This window comes from Lytechinus variegatus, chromosome 15 (assembly GCF_018143015.1).
Source record: "Lytechinus variegatus isolate NC3 chromosome 15, Lvar_3.0, whole genome shotgun sequence".
NCBI lineage: Eukaryota > Metazoa > Echinodermata > Echinoidea > Temnopleuroida > Toxopneustidae > Lytechinus > Lytechinus variegatus.
Window position 1 is genome coordinate 8,105,228 of NC_054754.1, and position 25,737 is coordinate 8,130,964.

Consider the following 25,737-nt stretch of genomic DNA (forward strand, 5'->3'; position numbering starts at 1 on the left):
ACTTTTTGTCTCGCCCACCAGAGGTGAAGGCGAGACTAAGGGATCCAAATGTCGTCCGTCCGTCCGTCCGTCACAAATCTAATTACACATAACTAAGGTCAAATGTCATTTTCAGGTCAACGTTAAAGTTTACATGCAAGATTCTCTTATGACACCTAACTCTGCAACCGTAAGTCACTTTTCAACCAAACTTGGATGGTGGATGGACTTGGGGGACATGCATGTTAGGCTGCAGTCGGAGGTCACATGATAAGGTCAAAGGTCATTTTCAGGTCAATGTTAAAGTTTACATGCAAGACTCTCTTATGACACCTAACTCCGCAACCATTAGTCACTTTTCAACCAAACTTGGATGGTAGATGTACTTGCGGGACCTACATGTGATGCTGCAGTCCGAGTGCACATGGTAAGGTCAAAGGTAATTTTCAGGTCAACATTATAGTTTACGTGCAAGGCTCTTATGACAAGGGTTATTCAATCCCAATCATTTCACAATGAAGTTTCGATACAATTTTGTTGTGTGCCCTCGCAAATCACGATATTTCTGGTTATTTTCACAAGTGGGCGAGACACAAAATTGCTTTTGCCTTGTTTAAAATGTATAATAATAAAAATAGGCATTTATATAGCGCCATCTATCTAGAAATATTCTATTCCGAGGCGCGTTGTTATTATTATTACCCATTACATTATAACACATTGATTACTAATTATCGATGGGATTAATTCAGTTTCTTACAAATAGCAAGAAGTATATCACAGTCAGGGTAAGAATAATCCAGATCCCAACTTTTCCAAAGACGATCAGAGCAACCGGGTCCAGCATCTCAACCCACTTCCTCTGTCCATCGGCCAACCAGGTGTAGTTGCCGCCGTCCCCCTCGGGCTGAATGTAGAAAGGCGGAGGGATGTAGAGACTGTGGGCAGTTACCAGGATGAGATGCGTGATTAAAATGAAGAAATTGAGCCAGTACAAGAGACGGGTTGCTTCCTGCTTGTGAGCCAACATCAAACGGACAACAGGGTGATTCAACAATTCCTTACTCTCTTCCGTTTTCAGCTGCAGAAATAAACAAAAAAAGGTTTTCACGACAGGGGCAAACATGGCAAAGGAGTCTGGTAATCGAGACATGTTATTGGGGATCATTCATACGGTACAAATTTAAACAGAAATCTTAATGGTTAATGATTCTTTTGAACAAACTGCACGGAAAATAATTGTGTTTGGATTGGCCGATACAATATCACTCTCGTGCGAATACAGTGATTGGCCCTTCCGTTTAAATCTGATTTAGTTTAGGCAAATGAAGAATCACATGTGTGATAATAGTAGTGGAGAGGTATCTTAATGAAATCACTATGTGTCCGTTACCCCCAATATAATCAACCATATTGAGATTCGACCACTCATCATTTTGGAACAATATCAAAACAATTTTCAAATGATGTTAATTATTTTTTTTTACCATGAGACGAAGGGGATGATGGGCAGCACGGTATATGGGATCCGTCACATTGATCCGTGCATCATCTTTCAGCTTTCCATTGTCCTGGAAATTGGAGGATAACTACAAGAAAAACAGCCAAGGAAATAAAACCTTTGTTATCTGTGTATTGGCAAAAAACCCGTAAAATATTAAGTTGAAGTGTAAAAGAAATCGCACAAAGAATAAAAAAGGTTATGGGTTTTTAAAATGAGATCACAAAAGTGTCGTCGTGCTTGTCCTGAAAAAAAAAGAACGACGAAGAGCGATTTACAACCAGATTAGGCGCCGTGATGAATCTAGACACAGGAGAGATGTTTCTTCTGATTTTACTTGAGAGTAATTTTGATGGCCTGCCTTGGACTACTGAAATCTCACATTGGCAACTTGGTGAGTAAATTACAATGAGTGGTTTCGTTTTAATCCACTTTCCAAATCACCTTTCACTCAAACAAACCGGAGTCGTTTCACCAAGAGTTAAGTATGATTTAGAGTAGCACTTAAATGCCGAAGCGTACACGATATGAGACGGGCAACCTTATTGGTCAATACGGAATAGCGCGCGTCCTCTTGGCATGATCTGACCAATGTGGTCGTGCCTTTTATACCGAACGCAGCTAGACATTTAAGTGCGACTCTAAACCTTTGTGAAACAACCCCTGGAGTGATATATAATAAATAATTCTTCTTTCATTCATTGCGAATTTAGCATTCTGCAGGGTGGACTTGGCGCATCATTAAACACATCTGTTATCGTTTTCATTATTACTACAGTGGTGAATTTCATACAAAAAGACATGGGGAAAGTGTTTCCATGCTTACCTGTTCGGCTGCCTGGTCATTTTGGTCACCGTGGCTAAATGTGTGCAATATCATATCATATCCACGCGACGCCATGTAATCTAGAGTCATCATTCGTCCTGGATAAAAGAGAAATACATATTTGTATTCACCAGCAAACCAGCTTGTTCATGATAATGTCCGCCACATCCGAGAGGTGCAGTTTTCACAGACGTGTTTCTATCAGACGTTTGGGCCGACTTTAAAGAATAATAAAAATCGGGCACTCCACAATCGGCGGCTGAAAAATATTTAACCTGTTCTGCTAGATTCGAATGAGATGTGCGTGAACAATTTCTTTTCGCGGGAAACGATAGTGCCAATTAACGTTTAAACAGTTCATGAGGAAAAAAACTGAAATGATTATAAGTTTGTAACAAAATGTGACTTTAATCTGATAGGCTATATAACAAAAATTGATAGAAAACATTATATCGAACTAGAAACAGAACAACCTGCATGAGACGTCACATATTCATCACCATTTTGAATAAAAGTCAGAAATAAACCCACTACACTCTGGTGCTTTACGGTATGGTAGTAACCAAGGCTTTCCAGGAGAAGTAGATGGATGTCTTTCAGGAAGGGGAGGGGGTAATATAAGTGTAGCCTTACTATTCCACATGTCATCTCTCATCCAAGATGAGTACCAGTCTTCCAAGAGCTCGTAGTCGACACTGATGTTGCAATTACTGTTATCACGACTACAACTTAGCTTCGTAACGCACTTATCTAGTACAAACTTGGCAACTCCTACATGGTTTAAAAAGATGGGAATAAAAAAGCAGATTTAATGATGGTGATCTTAAAACAACTCCAAATATAGAGTGAAAGTACTAATTGTATGTCATTTATTCAATCACGGTTTAAATGTCATCCATCAGCTAGAAGCCGACAGCAAGGCCGTGAACATTATTAGATTTAAAGATTTCCTTGAATTTGACAATACAACCGGCTAATTTGGTTTGTTTTTCAAATAATATTTGGCTTCAGTATTACCTGGAATCGGAAAACAATATTTGATTTTGGCCAATCGACTATGTTAGAATATGTTCAAGGCAAAGTAATGACAAAATGCAGAGAGAAACGTGGAGTGTGAAACTAGAGCCCTAGCCACAATGCCAGAGGACCATCCGAAAGATTTGAAAACGAATATAATGATGTATATAATCTTCGTCCAGTCCAGCCATTCGTGATTCAATGGGACTGTTCTTCTTGTTACCTGGCATCTGTTCAATCAGTTTCCTCATCGGAGTCGTTTTATTGCCCCCTTCTTCGTCTGTGGATCGAGCCAAAAGGCTACGCCAATCATTCTGCTCCAACAACCTTACAGCTACCCTCCTATAACACAAAATGGGAAAAAGAATGAAATAAATGGTTTTGTTTGTTAAAATTACGATTTTTGTTTTATTCTCCATCATTTTGTCCATCGTACACCGCTTCAAACTTCATATAGTACCAATACTAATGTTGTTGCTACTCTGACTATGACTTCTATAGCATTTACTAGTCCTATATTTGGGGAATACTACTGTAGAGTCTCTAGTCATTGGGGTCATTACTACTGATACTAGTATTGCTAGTATAATACGTTTAGGCCCACTCCGCTTCTTCCACCGCAACTACTATAATAACTCCAAACTGTAACAACAGACTGCTGCTGCTACTACCATGCCATCCATTGATATTGCGGCGACCCCAAATATGTCTTGGAAACAATTACTGAAAGCATTACTGATATGTCGGGGATATAGTTCAAAATTAGTGCTTCGTAAAGAACAACAAAACATACTCATGACCGCTGTTGATGGCGTGGTCGAGACAATTGAGACCTTTCATGTCGTTTTCGAAGAACTTGATTTTCGTTTGACTCTGTTCAAGAAGCAGATCAACTTGGAACAGGTCACCTCTTTTGCATGCATACATCAATGGAGTAACCTACAAAATTGACAAACAAAATTATAAAGGAAATAAATGCTATGATCATGGTAGCAATACTAATGCCGTCATGGTCTATGTTCGATGACAGTAAAATAGTTGTATTGTCTGATAGATAAGCTCCTTTTTTAAGAAGTCTGAAAAGGTGGCATAACTTTAGTTGCAACAAGAAAATAATATGGCACTGACTCTCATCGTCCTTAATGAATGTGCAGAAGCATGATAAAAGAAGTAGGATACTAGAAGGAAGATACAGAGTTTTTTTTTTTTAAAAACCCCTGATTTTACAGAAATAAGAAGATTTTGCAGAAAACACTAACATAATCCTTCTGTAAATTCATAAAACAGGAATTTTTCTGCAAATTTAACGGAACAGTTTTTTTTTAAGGGGAAAAGTGTGTTTTATTCAAGGAAATTTGTAAGATTCCATACACCAAATACCAATTTCCTGTAAGATTATGCAATCTGGTAAGATTACAGGTGTTCTTGAGACTCTGCTGCAGGAACTTCTTTCATTTTAAGGACAAATTTTCTAATAGTGTAGATTATGGCTTTGTTGAAGAAACCAAATCAACCGTTACTACTATAATATACATTATAAGAAGAGCAGTTGGTCATGTGATGAAAGTAATGAGGGGAATGGTGATGGAGAGGATGAGGAGTTAGTATGAAGCTGGAAGGATTTCTTATGGCAAAGAAGATTGGAGGGAAGTGAAGGAGGGAGAATGATGTATCCTTACAACCGGGACCCCGTTGCATAAAGGTTACCATTATGGTAACTTTGCCATGCATTGGTAACTTTCATGGAATCCTTGATTTTGATTGGCTCTTGATCAGCGTTACCATCGTTGTTACCACTGGATTTAAACTTTCCACAATATCAACTTTTATGGGGCCCAGATCCACCATTTAGATGCCTCACTATGATGTTTTACCATCAAAAACAAAGAATCGACTTCTTACAACTGTTCCCTCAAGGACGAACAGATTCATACGACTATGACTTCAGAAAACTTACGTCATTACATCAGAAATGTACTTACTTTCCGTGCATCTGTTACACCGGCAAATGTCTCGTCAACTTCCAAGAATAGTTTGGTCAATTCTCTATGACCTTCCTTGATCGCTAGGTGAAGTGGAATTTGTCCTTTAGCATTCCTAGTCAAAAGAGAGTGGAGATAAAAGATTCGGGTTCGGAGAAATAAACTTTACATATCGGAAGTCAACCCAAGGCTAGAAATGCTAGGAATGGAGATCGAAAAGAAATTCTTCTCACCCCCCCCCCGCCAAAAAAAAATCTCGGGTGGTGACTACATATAATCTATTATGTGTCAACCCTGTTGGCCTTCGTATCGAAACCGCCCCCACAGATATAGAAAAACAACGACCCCTGATTACTCTTGACTTTCCAGAGGATTCGACATTCTCCAACATTTCACACAATCTGTAGAGGAATCGAACAGTCTAGTACGGTGTAATCCTTCATCATGGTTACTACAACCGGTTTGCAATTACCAGTATTGACGAGATGTCTAGTGCAGGGCCCCGTATTACATAGAGTTGATCCAATCAACCGCAACTATGGAAAGCCAGGATATCAACATCTTTGTTCAAAATATAGTCTACGATGTATATTCATACATTCATTGTTTTTTTTTTCAAATATTCAATGTGCTTCTCTTTGTTTACAAAGGACGTTGTTCAAATTACCCGCAGAAGATATTATGGCAATGATGTATTTCCATAGAATTGAGGTTGATCGGATCCATAACTCCTTGCAAGACGGGACCCGTTTTCTAGTCAAATCTATTTGACATCGATTGGGCATCGATTAAACTTACCCACTTTTGAAATCTACATTGCTATTTTTCATCATGTTTTTTGCCGTGTCGAGATGACCTCCTTTCGCAATCAGGTGCATGACGTTATTCTCAGTTTGTTCTTCTTTGTAAAAGAAAGCAGCCTTGCGCCACTTCACGAATTGGTGGAGACTCCTGGAAAATGATCAGAGGGAAAAGTCTTGGAGGAAAATCTAAATCGCGTTTTGATTAAGGACAGTAATATAGGAAGCCTGAATTTAATACCACATGTTCAAAAAACCTTATGTTTCTGTCATAAACCATCGTACATGTGGATTATTGCTTCAGACGCACGTGCATCGCAACCTACTATCAAATGAGCAAAATCTTGCGATCGGTCGTGGTCACATACAGTGGCGTAACTACGGGGGGCATGGGGGGGCACGTGCCCCCCCCCCCCAATCGGCTGGCCAAAAAAAAAAAAACGGGAAAAAAGAGGGAGAAAGTGAAAGTAACAGTGGGAAGGAAGAAATTATTGTTAAATATTTTATATCATATTATAATTATGTTATTTTATATTACATAAAAATGAAAAAATTTATATAACTTTATGAAACATAATTTGCTCAGGGCCTATGTCTTCATTGTTCCTGATACTCGAATTGTCTGTTTAACGAGATATATAATCTTGTACTAAAACCTCCCGTTTTCAAGTCAATATACACCAAATATATCTCCTCGCACTTCGAATTATTATTGTTTTATGTAGTGACGTATTTTAAGGTCTTAATATAAAACATTTTCCGTCCGTGCTTACGTTCGCATTAGTGGATTAGTGAGATAATATGTCTGCTTTTCATGATTTCCTAAAATCAGTCCTTAAAATGTCAATTTTTTTAAAAACTGAATATCAAAGATTTCAGCTTCCGCTCGCATCATTTGGTTAGTGGTCTACGTGAATTCCTACAAACAAGCCTTAGAATGCCCCTCTCCAGGTGTGAATTTCCAAATTTTTCAGCTCGCGCTCGCAATATTTGACTAGTGAGAAGCGTATGATAATCATGACTACAGTGACTACAAAAAGTATGTCTTTAGGTGTAATTCTAACAAAATCAGCATGAGCTTGGCACTCGCATTAGATAACTATGGTGAGATATGTGTACTCTTAATGGATTCTTTTAAAATTAGTTCTTAAAGTATCAATGTTTGGGGTCAATATATACATTAGGTTAATGAAATACGTCGTCGTGAATTCCTATAAAAAAGCCTTAAAATGTCCCTTTTCAGGTCTGAATTTCCTAAATTTTTAGCTCGCGCTTCGCGCTCGCAATATTTGACTAGTGAGATGCGCATTTTAATCATTGTTACAATGACAATTGCTTTATGTGTTTGGATGCATATAATTCTAACAAAATCAGCAAGCGCTTGGCACTCGCATTAGAATACTATGGTGAGATATGTATACTCTTAATAGCTTCCTAAAATATAGTCCTTAAAATGTCTGATTGGGATCAATAATATACAAAAATTTCAATATATACAAAAATTGTTTAGCGAAACAGGTACATATCATGATTACAAAAATGTTCTTATAATTTCCCCTTTTAGGTCTGAATATAAAAAAAATTTCAGCTCGCGCTTCGCGCTCGCATTATGTGATCAGTGACATACATATCCGTTTAATGACACTGTCCTTAAAATATCTCTATTATGTCAGCATAATTAGCAACTGAGCGCGCTTCGCGCGCTCACTTGGTGACTCAAAATTTTTTGCTCGTGCCCCCCCCCCCATGCCGTGACCCACGGTACGCCACTGGTCACATACATGCTTAAAAAGGTCTGCGTCAACGGGAGTCTGCGTCTTCTCCTGGGCAGCTACACCATGGGTAATTTTGCTTATCAAGAGAACTTGCGTGAAACTTGAAAGGTACAATTGACACGCAAACGACTTGGTAGATGCCACATGGCCCCATTTGAACCATGATATTCGGTTGACCTTTCCAATTTATCGACGCGAGAGGCACGTGCAGGAGGTACTATGGCTGTCCGTATCATTTGCGTATTTTTGCGTTTATAAGAACACGTGGCCACTCTTATCGATTTTGGACATGTCCAAGTGCCATAATGCTTGCTTTGCGTCTTCCTAAGAATGAGATGAAAAAGCAACAAGAATTTCGTACAGAGTTTGATGAGGAACACACAACGGAGGTGCTCGCCGGGTTGAGGCCGAGGTATAAAAATGCTAGCATAGTGTGACTTGACATGCACCAAGTGTGTTACATATTGTACCTTGCAAGTAAAGCACCCTAATTTTGCCTCAATAATAATACATATCTAATATCAACAAGAAGGGTGGTAGAGACCAAAGGACTGGTGTAGGCCTACAGCTGGATGTGACCAAAACAGATCGTTGAAATTTACAGAGAGTCATTTGCAGTAAGCTGCCATGCAAACTTAGTGAATTAAAGGTCCTTGAATGAAAAGAGGTACTCAAAATCGTTTGCCCCTTTTCGCATTTGGTTATTACATATTTCTGCACGGACACGAAGGTAGATTCATTCAAACGCTGAGACATTGCTCCTCCGCAAGGCATGGTCTATGTAAGAATTCTATACGTCTATGGCCAATGTTGTTTAACTTTGAAAATCGTAATTTCAATATCTAGAATGAACATTTCTTACTCTGTCCGTCCTGCTGCCGCACATCGAAGAACAATCCTTTCAATTTCATCATCATCAAGGTGACCTCTCGAGATGTAGTCAAAACTGTCCAGCAAATCCTTGGTGTGTTCGAAAAATAAAAGATTAATTCAACATCATTATGTGTTGTGTGGATCAGAAAGCACAGTATATTTCGGCCAATCTAAATTACTCCTCTGTTTTTGCTCTTGTTTTCCTACATAATACATTTTAATGTATCTTCTTTGTTTCACTTCCACTACTTCGTTTTTCAGGCCAACTCATCCATAAGTGTAAAAAAAATAATCCATGATTTATTGTTCGAAATACACATTTAATGAAATATTCAGAAAGTTGTACACCTCTCTTCTAGTAGACCTGTCCCCATTACCTGATACCTCGATTCAATTAACGTTTAATTATCGGATTTCATTCCTTTTCACTTCAGATAAACTTGAATTGACGTCACCTTTATCATTTGCGGTGTTTGTTGAAAGGTCTCTGTGGGAGACCTTTCAAGTATTGTCTATTTGGTCCAGGAACATTGATAATAGGGATTTAAAACGGGGAGGAGTTTTCGTTACACCAACCTTCAGCACTTGTGCGATGTTCTTTTCGACTGCGAGCCACTCTATGAATTTCATTATAACGGACCGATCCTTCACGTATTTGAGGAGAACGATCATGGATTGACTGGAACCTCTTGAAGCTGAGTACTTGAGAAGAGAATGTTTCCCATCTTCAACTTTAAAATCATCCATTGTAAGGGGCAGTTCAGTCGAATGACTAGACGATAGATTGAAGATAGGAGTGAATTCATAATTAACATGAAGCTTCAACAAGACTGGACATCGATTCCTTTTCATCAATTTTCGTCCCATTCATTAGGTTTTCCATAAATAAAAGCAATGTTGACCTACTGACTTAACATCGAATTATGAGGCGAATTTCTATTGAACTTTGTTCAATAGGACGACGTATCATTGACCTTTTTATAATTCACGAGTCCTAAATAAGTTGTGGACCCCGGTTGTGGACCCCTTACCCCCGTAAAGTAAGCCGTTTTTCTGTGATAGCGGGCGGGTAGTAGATGGATCAGACGTTCTTATATCTTCTTGATTGGCGAACGCACATCAGCGTGGTTCAAACGGCGAGTCTTAATAGTGATCCGATTTCCTCTCGCAGCTGATCAGTAGTATTATAACATTATGATTCGCCGTGTTTTTTTTTTCAAATAAGCAGCGAGTATCGAATCTAATATTTTATTGGCGGGAAGAGTCCATTTCCAAAGCAAAAGGTATAAAACGCCCATAAAGATCTCACACAGAATTCGGATCCGCCTGTTTAACCATGGACCTATCACAACATCGTAATAGGTCCATGGTTTAACCCTTCATTTTCGAATTCTAATGCTCAGTTTGGATTTGTTTCCCCTGTCTCTATTCACGCATACATTTATAATTCCGAAGCTTCGTTATTCCGAAGGTTCGTTAGTCCGAAAACTAAATGATTAACTAACTTTATTTCGTTTTCGGACTACCGAACCTTCGGAACAACGAACCTTATTTCGTTTTCGGATTAACGAACCTTCGGAACAACGAACCTTCGGAATAACGAACCTTCGGAATAACGCCACAAATGTTCGGATTAACAAACCCTTTTACGTTTTCGGATTAACAAACAACGAGGTATAGGCATTTTGCGTGTTTCGGAATTACCAACCTTTGGAATAAAGAACCTTCGGAACTAGGAACCTTCGGAATTACGAAGTGTAACCCTCCATTCATATAAAGACCAAAACACTCTACAACATTATGTTTGACAGTGGTGTGCCATGCGAAACCCTGAAGTTGGGGTCTCAAGAACTTAACGTGTAAAATGTGGGGTCATGGGAAATATGATCCATCGGGCATTGTGAAAAACAACATAAATGTACAAAACATGAATTGTTATGTATACTAGAACATGATTTAACAATCTAGAGCTATGTATGGACATGAATTACGGGCGTAAGGATAAGCAACGAAGCCTCTGCCTCCGCACTCTACCTTGTCATGTCGTCAATCTTAAAATCCTTTAAAAATCTTAAATCCATATTTTATTGTTCGAAATAGACATGAAATGAAATACTCCGAAAATTTGATTTGCCCAATTGATCGTGTGCCCGGCAGCCGCTGTGCAGCACTAGACCGACGAGGCTCTATCCCTTTAATCGTTGAACGCCAAACAGAGTAGCAACAACTCCCATCTTTTAACGTCTTTTGGTCTGACGCAGCCGGGGTTTGAACCCCCGACCTCCCGGTTGTGAGACGTACGCTCTACCAACTGAGCCAACACCCCGGTAACGATGTGATAAGGGTGTTCTTCGGAGCGGCATCTAGACAACTGAAATCGAGCTCTCAAAAAAGGGCGTCGTCAAACCGGTACATCCCATTATCTTGACCTACTAGTATCTGCTCGTACCATATCGGAGCCTACACGAGTGAACCTTTCCGGGGTTTCTAGTTGAGGAAGGATTTCCACATTTACTTGTTTTCGCGGGAGTAAGAATTCCTGGATCCGAAGGGTTTTTGCGGGAGTGTAACGGGGTTCACATTGTTTCAGGGGAAACTATTGAAAGTATGTGTAAATACGCGTAGAGGGGGATACATATTTTGACGGATCAAAATACACGTTTCAATGGTAGTTTCAGAAATGTATCTGACTGCGCGCGTCGCCGGAAATTGACCCAACACGGCTACAAAATTACCTTAGCATCATGGCGCAGACCTCTTCGGTGAGCTGTGAATGGTTATTTTTGCATGTGTAGTGCAAAGGCGTCATTCCTTCAGTCGTTTTCATCGTCAGGAATTTCGGACATAGCTCGTGAAACATGATCGCCAAATCCAGGTGTCCTTTCATGCATGCTGTATGCATCAGATTGGTACCGTACCTTCCTGTGTAATCTAGAAGATAGTCGCTGTTGTCATCACCTCTGTCCGTTTCGTCTTCAGGAATCACTGAAATTCACGAAAACACACCAGATGTTACTCAATGAGGTTCCGGTGTAGGTCTGCAGTTTTTAACTAGGGCAGAGTTGGTCAAATTTAAAATTACGTGCCCCTTGCCCCCCCCCCCCCGATATGCCACTGGGATCAATACTTTAGAAATGACATGGCATGACGAAGATGAGTAACCCAGAGGAGCGTTTCATGAAAGGACCTGTCGGATGTTTTATTCGACAAAGTATTACTTTTATCCAAACACTTCCCTAGGAATTTTGCTCTTCAGCAAATCAAATCGAGTTAAATTATAATATCCAACAGCTTGTCGAGCAAAAATTTGTTAAAAGCTCTCTTGGAGTATAATGACGGCAATGATGATAATTATCATCCTAACCTCGCTTATTTCATCAAGTAAAAAGGAGGTCATGATATATTCGCATACATTCGTAATCCCGAAACTTCGTTATTCCGAATGTTCGGATATTACTAAGGTTCGTTATTCCGAAGGTTCGCATTTCCGAAGGTTCGTAATTCCAAAGGTTCGTTAGTCCGAAAACGAAATGAGGTTCGTAATTCTGAAGGTTCGTTAATCCGAAAACGAAATGAGGTTCGTAATTCCGAAGGTTCGTTAGTTCGAAAACTAAATGATTAACAAACCTTATTTAGTTTTGGGACCAACGAGCCTTCGGAACAACGAACCTTATTTCGTGTTCGGATTATCGAACCTTCGGAATAACGCCGCAAATGTTCGGATTAACGAACCCTTTTACGTTTTCGGCGTAACGAACATCGAGGTATAGGCAATTTACGTGTTTCGGAATTACGAACCTTCGGAATTACGAAGTGTAACCGATATATTACGTTTGACATTGTGAAATTGAACAGATTCTCCTTTAAACATAAGTTACAACAGGAGATAACATTTTACCAGATTATAGTGATCGTATCATGTTTATTTTTATACTTTCTTTGCTTATTATAAAAAAGCCTGACTTGGTGTGAATATTGTTTCTGAAACCATAAGGAAATATAGTAGATATAAATATAGTTCTACTCACGACAAATGAATTATTTCCTTTTTAACCATTGAGATACTTACAGCAAGAGAGACAGTATGTGACAAGGTTGAGGTTACCGATCTTGATGGCTTGGTGAAGAGCCGTTCGTCCGTGCAAGTTCTTTACCGATAAGATCTATTATGAATATTGAAATGGTGGTTGTTTTCCGGTAAGCTGGCGTATGAGTTTTTCTAAAAACCTGACCGAATTGCTTTATCTTTTTAAATGATGACTCTGCAGTGAGTTGAACATTATTCTGGGGGAGAGACTCTTTGTATGTAATGTTTAATATAACAGATTTAATAAATGGGAGTTTGAATCAATAAGTGTCATTTAGATGTAGAAGACACAATGCCATAAACTGGGATTAAAAACCTAGACCACCCCTCCCCCCTTTTCTGCTTCGGAACTTATGGAAAATACGGCAGCGTTCGGTCCTCGGGAAACAAGTCAACACAACGTTCGTGTACCTTGCATGGTGGAAAATTTGCACTTTGAATCTGTGCGTGGTCAACTGCATGCAGATAGAGCAATGGGGACGTTCCCACCCTGTATGAAGCATTTTATTAATATGGGTTTTCATACCTCGTCCCAGAAGGCGTTCAAGAACCTCGAAAATGTATTGTCAAAATCCCTTCATAACAACGAGTATCCAAGAAGTCTTTGTCGAATTATATCATGATTGGTGATTCAAAACAGCATGCAGTTTCGTCCTAGACTCTTGACAAACTACATATTTGCGATTTTCCCCAGCTCCGAAATTTGGGCCGAATCGTTGTTCCGGTTCAGCAATTTTCGATTGAGACCTCCCGGCTGTTAGCCCTGATTTGATTTGCATTTTCAATACATTTTTGTGTTCTTGAATTCGTTGTGCGTTGCGGCGCAAAAACTGGGTATTGTCGTGATGCACCATAGAGTTAGGTTTATATAACTCTATGTGATGCACGCACTTACTACGTCAAAACGAAAAATCAATTGTTTGCCGCGCGCACACACAGCTGCTTGTACATTATTTTATGACGCCTAAATATGGCTTGTCAATTGATTGGTTGTATTATGTCGATCGGTCAGCCCATTTTACAATGACGTCATCATTCGTGCAATTTTGGATCCATCCGACTTTGTCCATTGCACGAGCGCACCGAGATCGCAGGCGCCACAAGTAAAATATTCGTGTACCAGGCCGCGTGTTGTATGCCTATATTATACGTGACAGTCAACAGTCTGGCCCGTATTCTGAACTCGGTTTTAAATTAAAACCTGGGGCGGTATTCTGAAAACATTCTTATCTTAATTTTGTTCTTATCTACGTCACTTTCTTAAATTGGTATTCTGAAAACGTTCTTATCTTTTTCTTATCTTTTGTTCTTATCTTTGTTCTTATCTTGATCTCCACCCACAATGCTGAGCGCGTAAATTTACAACTCGCGCATATAATACCAAAGCGCGCCAAAAGATAAGAACAGAATGTAGATAAGTGGTATTCTGAAAACGTTCTTATCTTTTTTCTTTCTTATCTTTCACGATATTTAAGATAATATTTAAGATAGCTAGAGGGTTATCACATCTCACGATGTCCGCGTTTTTTCTTGCTCAAAATCGATGGCCTCTAGTAGTAACAAGTACCCACAAGTATTCCTCCCACCATTTGTTTCATTCACCCTTTATTTTGCCCGTCTCTTTTTTCTATCCCTTCTTTCTTTTCCATTTTTTATTCCTTTCTATCTGTCTGTCTTTCTTCCTTTCTATCTGTCTCTTTCTTCATTTCTATCTGTCTGTCTTTCTTCCTATCTGTTTCATTCTTCATTTATGTCTTTACTTTTGTTCTGTTTGAATCTTTTAATTTCTTTTTTTCTTTTGCTTTGTTTCATTTATACTTCATCTTTCTTCCTTTTTATTTTCCCTTTTCGTTTTATCCCTTTTTTTTCTTTACTGAGTCTTTTTTCTGCTTTCCCCCCGTTTCTCTTCCTTTTCTTTCTTTTTCTTTTTTCTTTCTTTCTTCCTTCACTTGTTTGTAATCTTTATTTTTCTTCCATTCTTTCGTTTTTATACATGCTTTTCCTTTTTTAATCATTCATTTCATTTTCCCCCTTTTTCTTCCTTCCCTTTAATAATTCTTAAATTTTCTTATTTTTTTATTTCTGCTTTCTGACACTTTTGTGTCTTTTTTTACTTTCTTTCTTTTTTTTCTTTATTTTGCTCATTCTTTTTTCGTTCGTTCTTTATTTACTCTTTTTCTTTACTTTCTTTCTTCTCTCTGTCTTTCTTCTATTAACTTTTTCTTTATTCTTTCCATTGATTTTTTTTTCGGGTTTTTTTTCCCAACTTTTTATTTTCCCTTTCGTTTTCTCTTTCTTTCTTTCTTTCTTTTTTTCTTTCTTTCTTTCCTTATTTCTTTTTTCTATGAATTTACCTTTCTTTCTTTATCTTTTTGTAGTCTTTATATTTGCGTCAAATTTCCTTTCATTTTTTTTCTCTCATCTTTATTTCTTTGTTTATTTAGTTTTCTTTTTTTTCTCTCTTCCTTCACTTTTTACATTTTTATTCCCTTTTTTCTCTTTCTTTTTATTTCTTTCTAACTTTCTTTCAGTCGTTTTTTTTTAGACTTTTTTTTCTTTTTCGGTTCCTTGTTAATTTATTTTATCTTATATTAGTTTGACCTTTTTCTATTTTTGTGTGTATTCCTTTTAGTTAATTTCTTTTTTTTTTCTTCATTTTTGTTCCTTCACTTTATCATGGATAATTGTTCTATTTTCTTTCTTCCTTTTCCTTCTTTTATTCATTCTATTTTCTTTCTTTTTTATTTTTGAATTCTTTTTGCTTGCTTTCTTTCGTTTACTCCTTATTTTATCATTTATTTTCTGCTTTGTCCCTTTCATCTTTTTTTCTGCTTCATTCTGACTCTTTTCTGTCTTCTTTCTTTCATACCTACTTACTTTCTTTCTTCATATTTTGTTCTTTATTCGTACCTGCTTTATTTACTTTTCTTACTTTTTTTTGCACGTGGACGTCTCGAAATAATAAAATCAGTCAGTGCGTATAAAATGCCTATTTCGCGCAATGCGCCAGAAACGGTGAACGTGCAGCGCCCATGATATTCTTCTTCACACAAGGAACGCTTCTATTGGTTAAACTGCCAATATAAAGCGCATTTTGATTGGTAAAATCTTAAAAATGGGCGTGTTGGAGATAAGAAGGGGGCAGTCCTTACAAAGATAAGAACGCGTTAAGAAGATTTTCAGAATACCGATTTGCAATGATTTTAGCGTCTTCTTATCTCAGTGAGATAAGATAAAAGATAAGAACAAAGATAAGAACGTTTTCAGAATACCACCCCTGGTTTAAAGTTGTGTTTAACTATGGAGAGCCAATTGGAGCACAAATCCCTCACAACACACATTCAATTTATTAACTCATATGACACCCAAATTGTTTATAACTGTCTGGGAATGATAACTGAAGTATTTTTCTTCATTATTAAAGCAAAAAGAAACAAAATAGTAAACATAAGAAATATACAATATAAACGGAATATTTGAACTTTTGGCTTCCCATTTTAGCACAGAGTTAGACCGTGGTCTGATTTAAACCTGACTTCAGAATACGGGCCTATTTTAGACCGCCTGAGCATATTTTGCATCAAAACTCACAAATTCCAAATAAAAAAAGGATCTATTTTGCGATGTCATATACATCAGACAATGAATGTTCTTTTCTTATATACGTGCAATAGACAGAATACTTCGAAAGATGAAATGAATGATCTATTCACCTTATGAAGTATATCCTATCCATTGCAGTCATAAACATTCATTATTGAATATTTGGTATAGTATACACCATTTTCGGACTCCATGGGCCTGTTCCATAAAGGACTTGCAACTGATGTAACTTTGTCGTAATGGCAACTACCATGGCAACAGGGCTCAGCAGCCAATCAGGATCAAGGTTTCCATGGTAGCTGCCATTATGGCAAAGTTACAACAGTTGCAAGTCCTTTATGAAACGGGCCACAGAAGTTGAATTTATGTGGTAAGTGAACAAGAGGGTATGTGCACGCGCATGCAGGAAAAGGGGATAAGCAAACGAATTTCTGGCGCTTTACCTTGTTCAAGTTGTGTCCCTTCTTTTCGCATATTTTCAGGAACTGCAGACCAAACTTAGTATTCTTACGAGTGAGTATGGTGAAGAGTGGGGTATGATTTGTTCCGTCTTCCACCAGAGGGTTTGCTCCGTTTTCAAGAAGAAGTTGTGCAGTTTCGTAATGGTTGTTATTGCACGCGATGTTCAGTAGCGTTGATTTCATCCCACTGATGTTAACGGGTTCCTGCGATTTTATCAAATAATCATCATAATGGAAAATGAAATAGAATATAGTTTTCCTTTCTTTCTTCTGTAATAACAGTTTTCTCATCTAGATTACAGTAATACACGCATCACTGTATTTCCTAAGCTCCATTTAGAAACACACACTTAAAATACGGATTACAGTAGTAGTGAAATCTAATCCTGGCATGAAGTCTTAACCTCTTATCATGCAAGAAAGGTACGAAAATTTTAGCTTTCAATCTTTGGAAGTCGATTTTTATACACAGTCTTTCATAGTGAAGTTAATAACATAACAGGGAGATGCCAGATATACTGCGAAAAGTCAAGGTCGATTGTTCAAAACTAATTGATAAATGGAAAATGACATAACAGTCGCTGGAATGATTTTATCATGTATTTTATCATGTAATGCATTGATGTAACTAGGCCTATCTTTGTCTATGTATGATGGTGGTCCCCAAATCCGCCCACCTAACGATTTGAGTTAAATTTAAAAAGAATTTCTTTTTATTTCCCAAAATCTTTCAGCTGATAAAAAAAATTCTAAGTGTACCAAATATCTCATAAAAAAAATTAAAGAAATATATGATTTTCTTGGAAGAAACCTCATGTCTGCGCACTCATTCACTTTGCACGCGATTCAGGGATTTTGATGAAAAAGAATGCATTTTGAGGTCTTGACACATGGAATGCCCAAAATTCGTTACTTTTCCACCATTTTGAGTCAGATTTTTAAATGAATATCTTTCTATGTATTGCATGTGTAAATTATGTGGTCGTCGCGTATCTTCTTTAACTAGAATCGCGCAGATACGCGTATGCGCAGACAAGGGGACTGCGCAGACTTGGGGGAACTTGCCATATATTTCTGATAAAAAAACAAATCAACAATCTGGAACAAATGTACATTTAATGAAATGACAGAATAAAAACAAATACATTGTTACACACATCCACTTTGACATCCCCCAATGACAGCAGTGCTGCAATGACGGTCATCTGCCTGCGAGATTCGTCATGATTACAAGCCAAATGAAGAGGGGTTAGACCATGGATGTCCTTTTCATTGAACAGCGCCCCCTTCGATGCCAAAAGCTCAATTATCTTCACTTTACTCTGTGCCTGAAAACAATGAAAACGATCGGAAATATCATTCGTCAAGGTACGGGTAGGTGTTCCATAAACCTTTTCTAAAGTTACGAGCAACTTTACAGACGACTGGTGATCATTTCTCACGCGCTAAATCAACATCAATGGAAATTTGGTGTACATCATTTACTACATGAAATGATATCCAGTTGCTTGTAAAGTCGCTTGTAACTTACGAATAGATTTGCCATCAGGTGGGTGTTTTATAAAGCAGTTCGTAAGATACGAATGACTTTACGCACGACTGTTGATCCTTCCCTGTGCAATGTGATATACCTGTATAATTGATATATGACATGAGAACATGTTCCAGTCGTGCGTAAAGTTGTGCGTAACTTTACGAACGGCTTTATGAAACAACCCCTAGGGTCGTATTGTAAGGCCAATTAATATGCCTCTATCCATCATAGGTGCTTATCGGAAGCATTCATTATGTTTCCGGATCATCAGTCCGTCCATCAGGAGCCAGTAACAAAGCTTAGCAATGATCCTGGAATACGATTAATCACTACGCTCTGTGTTACGGAGCCCAGTCCCACTTTGGTTTTCACAAGAACTATTAGAAAGATCGCTCGCTACGTACGTTAAGCGCACTTTCAGGGAGAAGGTTGCTGGAGGTGCGTCCCGTTTGAGGTATCACTAACAAGGTCAATAATCACTTAGGCAACTTAATACCTGAAAATTATGTTCACTCAGACTAAAAAACTAAGGGCCGTATATCATGTATGGATATGATAGTGACTATATTGCTGATATGGTATGATATTGGTAATTACGTGATAGCTTTTGTCGGCCAGTTTTGAGCTCTAATCTGTACAATTATTCATATCAGTGGTTTGGAGTAGGTTTCAATTCAATTCTTTATTCAATTTCCAATCAAAACATAATGCAAAGTAATATAAAAAGTAACACAATTAGTTGGTAAGACTGTAAAGTAGTATGGCAATCGCCAGTGCATTACAAGCATTTATACAACACGATCCTGTGGGAAATCTTCTCGAAATATTTAGATAATCTTATATTTATCTTGTGTCATGACTACATACTTCACATCTCACCTGTGTTTCGTTTCTCGCTTTTTGTCGCACCACGAGATGCGACGGCCGACATCCACATTCACCCTCTGTCTCGAGTATCTTCGATGTATCCTCTGTCACAAGATAAACAAGTGAATCAATCATGCTTCATCTTATAATACATTGGGGCAAGTTGAAAGGACAGTCCGGACCAATCTGGTGTCCACTATGTCGACAAAAAAAATCCAAATTGGCATACTGCTGTGACTTCCAAATTGACAAAGTTTGCTCAATATCCGCCTGGGAAATAAGATTTTGGTGTCTAAACCATGGTTTAAAGGGTCAGGGAATATACGGGGAAAGGTAACAAGGAAGGCCAGTGGTCCAATATGCTAAAACAAATCCAAGAAAGCTTCAAAAAATTTGGTCTAAAATGACTAGTCGTGGAGTACTCGACTCCGCCCCTGAAAACAATTGCGCTGAAACCTTGACAGTAAACTTACCTCCACTGTGTTCTAAGATGAGTTCAACCAACGGTACAAGGGATTTCAGACAGGCATGATGAAGGGCAGTATTGCCCCTTTTGTCTTTGATTTGGAGCTCTTCTTTTATTTCATCTGGAGAAAGATCTTTGAAGATACTCCTTGCCTTTTCTATACTGGGATGTCTGGAGGTCACCAACTGCGGGAATAGAAATAAAAGTAAGTATTAACCTTTGCACATCTGGCATGTCGTCGTTACCCCCCCCCCCATAAAAAAAGCAATAAAAATAAAAACGCCTAACATCTGCATTGGTCAAACCAGGAAGGCGCCATCTCCCTGGTCAGCTACATGTACTATTTCAACGTCTGCATATAAACACTGATTTTATTTTCCCTGACTAATCACATCGCGATCCCTCCTAAGTCTGCTGTGCCAACCCTCTTCACTCGAGTTAAGGGTCTGAATTGCAGCCTACTTATGCTTTGTGTTCTACTTATGCCTTGTGTACTGAAGGCCCTCTCGCTCTTGACCAAAACAGCCACTTATGTATGTGATAGTCTTTGCATGGAGACACACTAACCTTTTCGATCAAAGTTCCAATCAGGGTCTGTGCCTGCAGACTAATCCCTCCTTACCTGTCCCATTTCTCCGTTACATGGCTATTTTTGTATGGCCCAAACCCCACTCTCAATAAAGGTGGTATTCCTGATAGCGTTCTGCTCATCCTCTACTTCCAATACCCCAATGGTCACCTTCAAAGTCTCTACCTTAATCCAAACTAACAAGAAGAAATGTATTCCATGATTGTGATCTTTACAGCAATTACCGTCAGCCCATTGGTATCAGTAGGAAAACATGTCATTCTTTATCTTATAACATTTCCCCGAGGTCAAGGTTAATCAGTTATGTAACTTCCGCTATTTCTTAAAGTATTTCAAGAAACAACGATCTAATAAACCCTTGGGGGTCTTTTTTCTCGCGCAACATCGGTTTTCGGTTTTATCCCAAAACTATTTCTATTGTACTTCGGGTCGTGCGTATGCATGTAGTAACCCCCCCCCCTCCCCCGCAAAAACTGTGTGCATGCGTGTGTCTGTACTGTGTGTAATTGAATTCTACAGTAGTAGCATGATGAGGAGGATAATGAAGGGGGTACTCATGGGTACACATGGACTATTCTTTTTTAAAGCTGCAAGCCAGCAAGCAAATATGTTGAACTTTTGAATGAAAAAAAAACAACGTTTTCTTTTTAGATTTCGACATAATTAGAAAATTGTTTATTTCATCCTTCTCTCTCTCTCTCTTTAGGGGGGTGTGGAAATTTTTGGAGGGTCCAAATGGCCCACTAGTCCCTAACCCTTCCCATCGATATGTATGCCAGTGTTATACCATCATACATACGCTTTCTGGAACGTTGATAATCTTTAAGAAAGTGCTCGTCAAATCACGCTGAGTGAACCGGGACAGCAAATCATCGTAAGACTCGGAGCTGACGAAAACTTACAAATATGTCCTTTGTTCGGAGCGCAGCACGATGATGCGGTAACTTTAGATTCACCGAATTTAGACAAATCTTGCCTTGCTAATAAAAAAGGGTTTTTGACAATAGATTCTCAATGTTCTAGAAAACGTATACGTATACTATAGTGTAGCGATAAACTCCCTGTAAACGATACAGGGATGATGGTCTGTGATTGCTCTATGTATGTGTTGTGTCTTATGAAACGTTGCAAACCTATCCTCCAATTAGCCGCCTAAGAGTAATGCGGATAATTCAATAAAAATTGCGTTCATAAACTCCGAAAATAAGCCGCATTATTTTTACGAGCGCCCGTCCTGAAAAAGGCGGATAATCGCCATGACAACTGGACACGCCCCCTCCGATGCGGTTGTGTAGGAAAAGGGTGACCTTGTGACCGCACCATGGCAATTATCCGCATTATTTGGAAATGCGTTCATAAACTCAAAATCTTGTCCCGATGCTGCTATTATGCGGATAATAGCAGCATCAGAGTAATGCGGATAACTCTTGTCCTCCTCCAATTTTACGACCAAATTATGCTGCTATTAGCCGCCTAATACCCCTTTCATAAACCCCATTAAAATGAATTAGGCGGCTAATAGCAGCATAATTTGGTCGTAAAATTGGAGGAGGACAAGAGTTATCCGCATTACTCTGATGCTGCTATTATCCGCATAATAGCAGCATCGGGACAAGATTTTGAGTTTATGAACGCATTTCCAAATTATGCGGATAATTGCCATGGTGCGGTCACAAGGTCACCCTTTTCCAACACAACCGCATCGGAGGGGGCGTGTCCAGTTGTCATGGCGATTATCCCCCTTTTTCAGGACGGGCGCTCGTAAAAATAATGCGGCTTATTTTCGGAGTTTATGAACGCAATTTTTATTGAATTATCCGCATTACTCTTAGGCGGCTTATTTTTATTGGGTTTATGAAAAGGGTATAATTCATTTTAATGGGGTTTATGAAAGGGGTATAAGAGAGCGTTGTAAGAAAATATTTGCTATTAATTGCAAATATTCTGTTGCAATTTTACAACTGATAGATCAACGTTTAATAGCTGTAGCAAATCAGATTAAACTTGTTGTTTCAAGGAGCAAATTCGCAATCAATAACTAATTTCCAATTAACTGCAAGACATATGATTGATTTAGGGACCGAAAACTGACTTGCAATTGTCTAGACTATGGCAATTTCGTGTGTACCTTCATAATTTCAGCATAGAGCAATACGTCTTAATTTCCAGATGGGGGGGGGGACTTCGGGCAAAAGCTCAGCACCCTCTCCCAAAAACGTTTCACGAACAAGAAAAGGGGGAGAAAACAAAAGGAAAGGGAAAATACGATATGATTTTTGCAAAAATATGACAAAAGCTATCACGAAGTTGTATTTGGAATTAGAATTGGCCTTGGAATTTTCAAGCTGGGTTTCTTACCTTGAGTAGTAAAGCGCGACCTTGACTTTTTTGCAGGATCGATAAACGTCTGTTATTTACTTCGGGCTCAGAATGTGAAGATATATTTGAAGATCTAGCGCGTGAAGATCTTTCCCGCGACCTTTCCTCTTCAGTACTGCTTTGGGTTGGGGTGGAATAACCGGTAGACAGGTCTCCAATAGATTCTTCAGAGCTGTTGTCATCCGGGATGTCACCATCATCGTCTGATGATGACGATGAATTCGATGAATTCAGAGGAGTAACTGTTCTTGAACGGGGCCGCCTTGGCGTCCGACGCGTCAATGGGTACATGTTTTACAACTGTTGGGGCCTTGGGGGTATACAAATGGTTGATTATAAAGTCCGTCAAACAGAATATTTGGGAATAAAGCTTTAAACAGCATTATAAGGACAAGTCCACCCCAAACAAAATACAAAAGAAATTCAATCTGCTCATTTACCTACTTATCAGGATGTACATGTAGGCCCTATAGGCCTAGCTGTTTTGTGAAATTAAGCGGGTATTTTGAAATTTCAAACCTTTCTTCTATTTTTACATTCAATTTTGATTAAATTTTCAGTGTTATGCGTTTAGGATTTTTCTCCTTGCATTCAAATCAATTTTTTGTGAAATTGTCCTTTAATTCTCATTATTTTCCCATTTTTTTTTATTCGGAGAGAGAGAGGGAGAGGGGGGGGGTCAAGTGCACAAATCAGAATATGAGTGACTTCATTCCGTAATCATTCTATTTCCGGGAGTATGCAAAGGTGAATATACATATTCGTTAAGGTGAAGGTAAGAAAAGGCAAATTGAATATTCCACCAATTAAGATCATGAATATAATATTTGCAATGAAAAGAATATGAGAAGGAGCAGGATGCGGCAGGATGATATTGCACAAGACAAAGAGAAGAATAATACAAATAGAGATCGAAGAATGGAAATGGGAAGGACCCGGGAAAGGAACTCTTCCCGAATCGAAAGGAGAAATAAGCCATAAGCACAGTATGCAGAACATTGTCCGATGGCGATGTCATGATGATAATTAAAGCTAGAGAAAATATGATAAATTACTCACCTGCCAACCTGGGAACATCAACGATCCGTAGGTCTACCTTCTTTCGGAACTGGATTTGTGTACACCGCTTTCTATCAACATGGCATGAGGAAATGAGAACAAGGCGTGCGTTATTCGGTACTCGCGCTTTGTTCTCCGCCTTGTTCCCTGTCATATTACGTAATCGATTCGAACCCCGTTCGAACCTGCTAGATTATCGAACGTAATTAAGACTTTTACGATTCCAGAGAATTTATTCATTATGCGGCATGGGCTGCTACGAAGCGACACGCGGAGCATGGATCGCGCTACTAAAACTGATGCTATCCCTTGGCGAATAGATCCACATAAATACATGCAGTGCATGAGTGGAAATTTGACATTTTCGCACCTATTCTATGTTGACTATATACTATTTGTGTTTTGTACCGGGGGGGGGGGGGGGCACTTCCATTCACGAGTGGACACCATGCGCGACCATGGTTTTGTGTATCGAGTCGAATACTCACTTGAACTCTCTACTCAATAACTAGGCATGTCTGCTTGGCTTGGAGTTACATTCACAACTAACTTTATTCTCTATACTCAACTACAATATATAATTCACTGTACATAGTTACATAATATTCCGAGGAAGGCAAAGTGATAAGGAAAGTATAAACAGATGGAGTTGAACAAGGGGTTGTTCATGGTGGGGGTAATACAGCATGGTCAATATTTACACAACTGGTCTGGGGTGGAAACATGATGATAGTGAGCTTGTGAAAGGAGATGGAAACAGTAGTTGAGATAATGAGGCATGAATCAATAGCATGATAAAATGACAGAATGAAAGGATAGTTTGATGAAGAATGAAATGTGTTGTATAAACACAATACATGGGGTCTCGAAAAGCACCCTAAACACGTATTTTTCACATACTGAAAATGCACGAGTATCGGCGTGTAAACCCCTACCCTTAACAAATATTGGGAACTATTAACGATACTTTTGGCAAGTATTCCCTAAAATGAACCCCTAAACAAGTACAGCCATATTTTATTGTTATGTCACGGGTCTTTCGGTCGTCGGTTTTACCTTTACACATCATTTAGTTTAGTACGACCTGCCCCCCCCCCTTCCACACCTCGCGCTAATCGGCCTCTAAACACGTAGTGTTGGGGCCAAAAAGACATCCTTTATAAAAATTAGAATTTTGTTTTATCATCCCCACAAATCTGATCCTAAGCAATTTTCCTAGCAAAATAAATACCATTTTTCATTATTTTTGTGTTTTTGACACGTCACGTTGTAACGGGCCCTATCTTGAAAAAGACATCCTTTTCACGTGTTTATTTTTGGTCGCGCATGGTATCAACTCGTCAATGTAAGTGCCCCCCCCCCGGGTTTTGTATTAAGTATTCATGCTTTTACGTAATAGTGAATCATGATTGGCGATATATTTTTGTTTTTTCTATATTTTCTTCATATCACTCTCTATCCTCCTTCGTCCCCTTCGCCATTCTGTACCCCCCCCCCCTCTCGTCTCTCAAACTCTCTCAATTTATATGTCTATCTCTCCTGCATGCTTATCCCTCTTTCCTTATGCCATGAGATATTTATTGAAAGTAGACTTAAGTTTTTATGTAATATTTGTTTTGTACTACTTTGTATTTTTGTTTCGAGCAAAAATGTTGGCAGATGCCAATGATGTACTGAAAATTCGTTCATAACAAGAAAATGACCTTCTCAGTGACATTCAACATGGAGGAGTCATGACTGTAAAAGTGAACTGAAGCCGGCGACAGTCGTCTCATTCCCATCTAGTCTGCTAATAAATTGCAAATGAATTCCCTCCCTTTTTCACGACGCACAGTGGGCCAGGGCAAAACCTAAGCATGCTAAGTGCGCCAAAAGTCATTTTCTGCCATTTCAGATTTTTTTTTTCATGCCCAGCTGAAAGACAACATTTTGAAGAAAA

General features: G+C 38.7%; 1 protein-coding gene across 2 annotated transcripts in view; it reads right to left on the minus strand.

Annotated features, from left to right (window-relative positions):
• The window catches only part of LOC121428477 (transient receptor potential cation channel subfamily A member 1 homolog), a 33,253-nt gene extending 9,289 nt beyond the window's left edge, over positions 1–23,964 (minus strand). The window contains exons 1-18 of one of the 2 annotated variants that reach the window (XM_041625104.1): positions 23,799–23,964; positions 22,719–23,039; positions 19,779–19,956; positions 19,318–19,409; positions 18,062–18,232; positions 16,887–17,108; positions 12,823–12,916; positions 11,489–11,738; positions 9,330–9,525; positions 8,743–8,840; positions 6,104–6,256; positions 5,306–5,420; positions 4,117–4,262; positions 3,547–3,665; positions 2,940–3,077; positions 2,307–2,404; positions 1,467–1,568; positions 740–1,060 (exon numbers count right to left, since the gene is read on the minus strand). In XM_041625104.1, coding sequence (XP_041481038.1) covers positions 740–1,060; positions 1,467–1,568; positions 2,307–2,404; positions 2,940–3,077; positions 3,547–3,665; positions 4,117–4,262; positions 5,306–5,420; positions 6,104–6,256; positions 8,743–8,840; positions 9,330–9,525; positions 11,489–11,738; positions 12,823–12,916; positions 16,887–17,108; positions 18,062–18,232; positions 19,318–19,409; positions 19,779–19,956; positions 22,719–23,030 — 2,805 coding nt within the window. In that variant the 5' untranslated portion in view covers positions 23,031–23,039; positions 23,799–23,964. Of the gene's footprint in view, positions 1–739; positions 1,061–1,466; positions 1,569–2,306; positions 2,405–2,939; positions 3,078–3,546; positions 3,666–4,116; positions 4,263–5,305; positions 5,421–6,103; positions 6,257–8,742; positions 8,841–9,329; positions 9,526–11,488; positions 11,739–12,822; positions 12,917–16,886; positions 17,109–18,061; positions 18,233–19,317; positions 19,410–19,778; positions 19,957–22,718; positions 23,050–23,798 lie in introns of both variants that reach the window. The other variant, XM_041625103.1, reaches the window with a different exon arrangement.
• Positions 23,965–25,737: the final 1,773 nt, after the last annotated feature.